At 33.8% G+C, this 8,187-nt stretch overlaps 1 protein-coding gene across 1 annotated transcript; it reads left to right on the top strand.

Moving 5' to 3' along the window:
- The first annotated feature begins 385 nt into the window (after window positions 1–385).
- On the top strand, window positions 386–7,662 carry LOC122026967 (SUPPRESSOR OF GAMMA RESPONSE 1-like). The gene is made up of 6 exons (XM_042585735.1): window positions 386–542; window positions 1,612–1,753; window positions 5,375–5,561; window positions 5,984–6,456; window positions 6,908–7,255; window positions 7,371–7,662. The coding sequence occupies exons 1-6, from the start codon at window positions 535–537 to the stop codon at window positions 7,422–7,424; spliced, it is 1,212 nt and encodes a 403-aa protein (XP_042441669.1). The 5' UTR covers window positions 386–534; the 3' UTR covers window positions 7,425–7,662.
- Window positions 7,663–8,187: the final 525 nt, after the last annotated feature.

Here is an 8,187-nt window from a genome sequence, read left to right on the forward strand (position 1 = left end):
ATAGGGAATTCAATTCTCCATATTATGTCCATTGTGCCCTCATTCTCTCTTCTTTATAAAAAAAGAAAAAAAAAAAGAGAGAAGGATAAAATGGTAAAACAGAAGAATTTCATAACTTAAATTGCAATCATTCTAAACATGAAAATTAAATTCAATTTCTTATGAAATTCAATTCATAATGACATTCAATTCAATATCATAACTTAAATTATTTTCAAACAGGGTGGAAAGAAAACCTGAAGCAATATTTTTTCTTTTTTTTTTATATAGGACTTGATTTGATGGATAATTAATGAAAAAGGATTTTGCTTTTTTTTTTATTTAATTGGTTTTGACCATTGTCCCATTTTTGCCCATTACCTCCAGTAGCAACAATGCAGTAAGTGACAGTGACAGTGACGCTAGCAATTTACTATTCTTCTCCGTCTCCAGCCCTAAAAATCATTAAGTCACCACTCATCTCTTTCCCTCTGTGATCGGTTGGGACTATCGATCAAGCACACGGCGTCGCTTCCCTCAAAAATCCCTTCCAGTATGAGCGGGTAATCTCTCCATCCTTGCGATCATTTCTCTTTGCGGTTTTTCATATGTTATAAAGTCTCCCCTTCGCAGATTTATTGTCTTAGAGGCTTAAAAGGACCTTTGATATTTTATTCTCAAGATCGATTACTTTTCTATTTGTCTATCATAATAAGCCTTGAAAAATATAATTTTTATTCTTTTGATCGTCACGTCTTAGTCTGAGTGGTTAAAATCTAACGCTATGGTATAAATGTTTATGAAGATGCTCCAACGAATGATACCACAGCATCGTAGCCACTGATCAAGCTATATATGGAACTCTATTTCAGAATGAATCAGCTTATGTTATTTTTCCACTTAATTGTTTTGTTTAGTGGACAATAATCAGTTCAATGATTTTGCAATCATAATAGTAATCAGGGGCTTGTTTTTTTCTCCATGAAGGAGCTGCCGATCATATTCGGATAAAACAAAAGGTCAGAATCAGTTAAGCTCATTTGCATTCATTTACCTTCATAGACTATTATTAGTGGTCTAGTCAGTAATAACAAAAAGGGGCCATAGGCAAAGAATGAGCAGAAGTCAGAACTAAATTTTTTTTATCTGTGGATTCTTACATATTTGGTTGTCTGTTAAAAATGGAATTTTGAAGACAGGATGAGTGTTTATCTGTCAATTCTTACATTTGGTTCTGGTTGTTAAAAAAGGAATTTTGAAGACAGGATGAGAATTTCACTGCCTTTTGTTGATTGGTATAAATAACTTTTAAGATTGGTCAACAGTGTCATCTTGCATAAATAATTTAGTTCAATTAATATTAGAAATACAAATGCTTCTTTTGGGATATTTTGATGTCTAAAAATTGGACTTCTTTTAGATCAATGATTGATGAAGTGCTTCCATTTAACTACTAAGGAAGTTAAATTAATTTATTTAATTGGTGATCTATGTTGCTCTGAAAGGTGAGCAAAATGTGATATTTTGGTGTCATTCCTTCTTTGAGTTGTACTTTAATCCATGCTACTCTAGCACTTGAATCCAATGATTTTGGTTGGAGCAATCTAATAATGAAGTTTGTATCTAATGCAGCCCCTCATGGTTGGTTGATAGTAAAAGGATTGCTACAAAGATAAAAAATGCATCTGAAGCATTGGATCCAAGCAGAGCCATTTGGAAAAGCAATCCAACTAAAGTTTGTCCTAGATGTAACCACACAATAGATAATAGCGATGTATGCTTCTTTCTTTGATATGAGTTTCTATGTTGAAATTAATCATTATGATTTACCAAAACATATAAGTCCTAGGGAATCCATGCACAGGAATTGATTTAATCATCTCAATCATTATAATTCTCTTCATTGTTTAAGCAATATACTCAATATGATTGCAGATACTTATAGGCTACAAATGTATTTTCTTCATTTCCTTGTTTATTAGTTTTCTCATAATAGTTTACACATTTGTAGCAATAGCTAGTTTGGGGTGCTCTCTAATGTGTATAAGTTCCATCTTTGTAGATAGGATTGAATTCAGTTTACCCTCATCTGTTTTTGTGTATTAGCTTTTTCAATCTACTTTATAGTACAAAATGATAATTGGTTTTGGAATCTTTTGAACATGCATGAGTTCATGCATATATGCTATCATGAAGTGCATTTCATCTTATGAAACTGCAAGGCTGTGGCATATCCTCATATTGATTTTCTTTACTGTACGATTAAGTACTTCCAATAGCTATAGGTGTTAGGGGTCTAGTCTCGTATGGAGTGATACATTTAGGCTTTGTTTCTTACAAAGAAAAGCAATAGTTTGGAAACAAAAATAGATAAAGGAAACAAACTCATAGCAAATAATTGTGAAATATTTTCTTTTCAATTCTTTCCTTGGAGGGAACAAAAAGATAGGAATTTTTAAAAACTTTATTTATAAAAAAAAAATTAATAAAAAATGGTTTAAAACGAAAAAATATCTTGATTTTTTTTATTTAGTTCTGTTACATGCAAAAGTTAGTTTTCTGTCCAAATTGGAAGGAAGCAATATAGAGGAAACTTAGAGAATATTTCTTGTCTTTTCTTTTCCTCATTTTCAACAACAGAAATGGAGAAAAAGTGTTGTTGGAGAAGTTTTTATAATTTTATTTTCTTTTGGTTTTCTATCCTCGGAGGAACAAGTTCTTAGAGTTGAGTCTAATATGTATGCCATTTAATAGTCCACTTAAAAGACATGAAAGTCTATGTTATTTCATCCCAATTAAGATGTCAATATTATCAGAGACTTCCTTTTAAGCTTAGATTTTCTATAGCAATCTTGTAAGGAGAAGGCTGCCAATTTCATAAATGACTGAACCTCATCCATTGATCTTCCAGTGCTGCACCTTGAATTCTATTGTTTTATCATCAATTCCCTCTCTGACTACTACGTCTGTTAAAGCTTTCTAAGTTTGACTTGTTGACCAATTTTGTGATACCTTATTTCTGCTAGTTAGGACACAAGCTCTTACTCAACCTTCTCTTTGAGAGCGTAAATGCCAACATCCAAGAGCAACCTTCTGGTGTTGTGTTTCTCAAGTCCAACCGTGTGCCATTTCAAGGCGTCTTCTCTGGCTTCTTGTGTATTGCTGTTTCAAATTGTGGGAGCATTATCTGGTTCTTCTTCCTGCCACCTTCTCCAGCTCCATCTCAAATTCCATATACTGTCTCAATTAGGCTGTGCCAACCTCTATTCTGTTCCACCTTACTAGGTTATCCTCCTTGCGATACCTCCGTATGAAGAACAGCATCATCCACGAGATTTTCTTGAGGCTGCCTTCCCTCCAAACCTATGAGTAGAAGTTCTTTTCCTTCTACTGCAGCTACAATGTCCTACTCTTCAGTGCAGTGCCTATTGTATTGTTTCCTTCTCCTCCCTAATTCTCTCCTCCAATTTGAGTTAAAGAAGTTCTTGTCCTTTAATGCTCCTTTTTTTTTTTTACCATTTCCCTTCAAATATGCTTATCTTCTCCTTCTGGCGCTCGTGTCTCTCAAATCATAATCCTCCTATCCACTCCAAGGATCCTCATCAAGTGCTTTCCTTCTCTTTCATTTAGCTTTCCTTTGTAGCAAATGCTGCTGCAAGGAGAAGCCCACTTAAGAGATTGTGTCTTGTGGTTTTGCTTTCCTTGTTGAGTGCATTTTTTCTCCCCATTCATCCATCTGTTGCATGTTGTCACAACATTGCAAGGCGAACATTTTTTGAGATTACCCCAATAGGTCTCCTCTCATCTTGTCTGTCAACACTAGTCTAACATCAAAAGGATCACTTGTTAGATCATGTAATAGTAATAGATATTAACAGTTTAGACTCACCCCATTGTACGCACCATGTAATAGTTCTATAACAAACCCAAACAATATCATATCCCTCTTAACAATGATCTTATGACTGTTAGCAATTAAATAAGCATAAAGATGAGTGATTACTTTGAAGAGTGATAATAATCATTGTCAAATTTTCTTTCTAAGAAGTTAGATCCATTTATTTAAAGAATGTAATATAATACCAAGAGAATATTTGACTAATTAACATTAATTATAGTGTTAGATATAGGTTTTACTAATTATAAGATGAAACTAGTTTTAGAATTTTACACAACAATGAACTTTGTAGGATACTAATGTAAGACTTTCTAAAGACTGAAGAAAGAATTTTGGAATGAAGAGTTTGAAATTATTAATGTGACATTGACTTTAATCAAAAATAAGGCTAAGAAATGGAGTGTCTAAAGGTGGAGGTGTGGCACACAGAGAATTGGTGGTGGTGTAACGAAACTATTCAGCAAGAAGATAGTGATGAAGATATGATTAATAGGATAAAGAATGGACAGTTGAACTAAATAGAAGATTTTAAAATATTGTGTAATTATTGTCCTTTAGGATAAAAGAAAATATTACAAGATTGAGTATTTGCGGTAAACCCCACTCTGCATATTGCTAGTGGTATAGTTTTGCATATAGCTCTGTGGTGGAATAATATCCATGTAGTTGGCCCAACTAATAGATAATAATATGGATTGATTTTATGATGATGATGAGCATGGCTGAAAGGATGTTTGTTCTTATATAACTTGTTTGTGGCAGTTTAGCTCACAATTTGTGTTGCTGCATAAGAATACAAAACATACACATTACTGGGACATTGGGTTTTTGCGTATATTTAAGTGGTGCCTTTGGTTGCTAGGTTACTTGATAATTTAATGCATTTTTTGAACAGATCATCATTCCTGAAGCATTTGCCACTTGAATAGGAAGACCATGGCCAGCATGGTGATACTTTTGTTTTATCTTCTCATATTGGTCTACTTGTCATTGAAATTTATAACAACAATATCATCAATGAAATAGATCAAAAGCACCTTGATTAGTTTGAGATATATGGTTATTTTGAAGCAACAATAGGTAGAAATTGTGTTGTTACCACTTCCTATTTTGTGACCTGTGAAAACTGTGTAGACAATGTAAAGAAGAAAATGGTTTATATGTTCAGAACTATATTCTGTTTTAACTTAATACATTTGTAATTCTGTTTTAACTTTCATACAGTTTCTCATCTGAAGGTAAGTTTTTCTCCGTACATACTTTTTCAATAAACTCTATAATGTAATGCCTATGAAGAAATTTGCTTCGGAGGTTGTATCATAGTTGATAGTTGCAATTGCAATTATTATATTTTTATAGAGCACATCTTGCAAACCATTTTAATTAAACATGATATACAGTTCTATCCCTTGAGGTTCAGCATCTATAATCCTTGTAAACCAAATTCCTTACATCTGACATTTTTTCGAAGAATGTAAAAGTTCATTCAATGTCCAGATTGTCCAGGAGTGGCCAGGATTGCCTAAAGGTGTGAAGTTTGATCCATCTGATCAAGAGTTGATATCACATTTGTTAGCAAAAGTTAAGACAGGTGATGCGATACCTCATCCTTTTATTAATGAATTCATTCCAACTGTTGAAGAGGAAGAAGGAATTTGTTACGCTCACCCACAGAAATTACCAGGTAACATTTGATATCTATTTCTCTTGTTTTGGCAGTTTATGTCTATCTTCTTGTTTAAATTTGCAAATCTTGCATTATGCACTAGTCACATCTTCATTATTATTATTATTTCACTTGCAAAAAATCTTCTATCCGAACCTTCCTGTCCACTTATTCATCCATCTTTTTCCTTTTATTCTTCATGTTTAGTGTTTGACTCCTATGGTGAAGGGTGTTTAGATGGTTATGGAGGTTATTGTGATGGAAGCAATGTCAAAGAGAGAGAATGCGAATATTTTAGAATTTCTCGTCCATACAATGATTTGACAAAAAAAATGCACTCTTCCATTTATTTATTTATGTAACTATTGTCCAGACTATTTTGCACTTAATAGCAGACAATTTTCGCTTCTTGTTTATTGGCACATATGATCATGTACCAGGTGTCAAAAAAGATGGGAGTGCATCTCACTTTTTCCATAGGACTTTCAAAGCATATAATACTGGGACTAGAAAGAGACGAAAGATAAGCACTTATGGCAATGGAGATGTGCGCTGGCACAAGACTGGGAAGACCAAACCTGTAATTGTTGATGGGAGACATCTTGGGTGTAAAAAAATAATGGTCTTGTATATGAGCACAATGAAGGGGGAGAAACCTGAGAAAACAAATTGGGTAATGCACCAATACCACCTAGGCACAGGGGAGGATGAGAAGGATGGTGAATATGTTGTGTCCAAAATATTCTATCAGCAGCAACAGGAGCAAACCAAGGCAGGCGATAGAAAAGGGCCAGACTTTGTTGATGCTGAGTCAGACCATTCTCCCGGCATACAATCAGTATCATCTCCACAGAATGCTGATAAGCAAGAGAATTTTGACATGCTTGAACCTGAACCGTCACTTGCTCATCAGGTGACCATATCTGTTCTGTACCAAAATTATTTGTACAAGCTAACAAGTGTAAATTTACATGTATCTTCATGTAGTGTACTAGTAGTTCATGTCCACCACATTTTTCCTAAATCTTCACTTCATGTCATGACTTATTTAATCAAGTTAATACAAATATTATGCCACCAAAATCATCATTTTATTTTGTCCTTAGCATGCATATCGAGTCAAAAAATCACTTGTGGCATAACTGTATATTAACACATATTAGTTTAGATTAAATGAGTCATGTCATATACTGAAGTGGAGATTTTGGTAGTAGTAGGAAGTATGGAATGCAGTAGGCTTCAACAGATGTACATATAGTACCTAAAATGAGGATATATAAATTTCAGACAGAATGTCTTAATGGAAAATACTATATTTTCTTTGATGTTATCCACCTGGTTTTAAAATATACTCTGTATTACAGTTGAGTGTTAACTCTGGTGATGAAGAACATCAGGTGCTTCTTGAGGACAATAAATTTGAACAAGTTGACCATCCTACAGGAGCTACAAAATGGTGGGAAAGTGAATCACAGTACCTGTTGAATTCACAGCAGTTGGCAGAGAATATTGCTATTTGTGAGGAGTTCCTCCAAAGCCAATCTTCTTGTGCTGATGAAACAGCCAAAAAAAGCACACATTGCCTATCTGATTACGTGCACATTGGCGCTGAAGCTTTGAAAAAGGATTTGGAAGAATGCCAAACTCTAGAAGCTGCAGGGCATCCTAACATTGAACATGATACACCTCCAGATCTTCGGCTGAGCCAACTTGTAAGCACTACATTTTATAAGTAGTTAAATAAATATTTCCATTTAAGTGTGCTACAACTAATGTTCATGTATTTCTATGGTTTCTGTTCTGACTTCTACCTTATATCGTTTATAGGAATTTGGATCGCAAGATAGCTTTTCCTGGGCGTTTAACAAAGTTGCAGATTGATTGTCTTCCATCACTTTTTGACAGATCCAACAATCTGCCATATATAATAGTGAGGATCTATTTTGGAATTGGCCTAATTTATCCTCGGTCTGATAAGCATTGTATTTATGGATCACGCAAAAGCAAGTCTGTTTTGCAAAATTCAAGGCTAGACCATCCAATTTATATTTCGGTCGACCGTATGTAAGTTACAGGTAACTTTTGCAATGATAGGATACTCAACATAAAAATTGACTAACTTTTGGTCTATGGCTTCATGGCTTTGATACATTAGTCCATTTTGGTGTTTTCGTCTTAAAATCATGTTAATATTTGATTAGAGTATTAAGCTTCATGTAAATTTCAGTACAACATCAAGTCGGGATCTCGTCAAAAATTAAATTGTAACAAAAGATAATTATGCTCATCTAGGTGTCCCTCACATGTCTCTTATATGAAGGGAAATAAATCATGAGGTTGACTTATGACCGATTGTTAAGTGGTTAAAGGGTGGGAGGAATTTTTTTTTTCAGTATGTGTCCGTCGGAAATGAATCTCTATTTTATTATAGAAAATTTATCATCATCTAATCAATTAGATATCCCATGAGAACTTAACCTCAACACAGATTAAATGAGTCTTTTATATATATATATATATATATATATATATTTATTGAGAGTGCAAGTGAATGCCCATGATCAAAACGATTTGGTAGCTCATGTTATATGTTAGATTTATATTCTTGACTTTTCTATTATGGTAAAAGATGAATATGCTTGTC

This window comes from Zingiber officinale, chromosome 10A, assembly GCF_018446385.1.
Source record: "Zingiber officinale cultivar Zhangliang chromosome 10A, Zo_v1.1, whole genome shotgun sequence".
Classification (NCBI taxonomy): domain Eukaryota; kingdom Viridiplantae; phylum Streptophyta; class Magnoliopsida; order Zingiberales; family Zingiberaceae; genus Zingiber; species Zingiber officinale.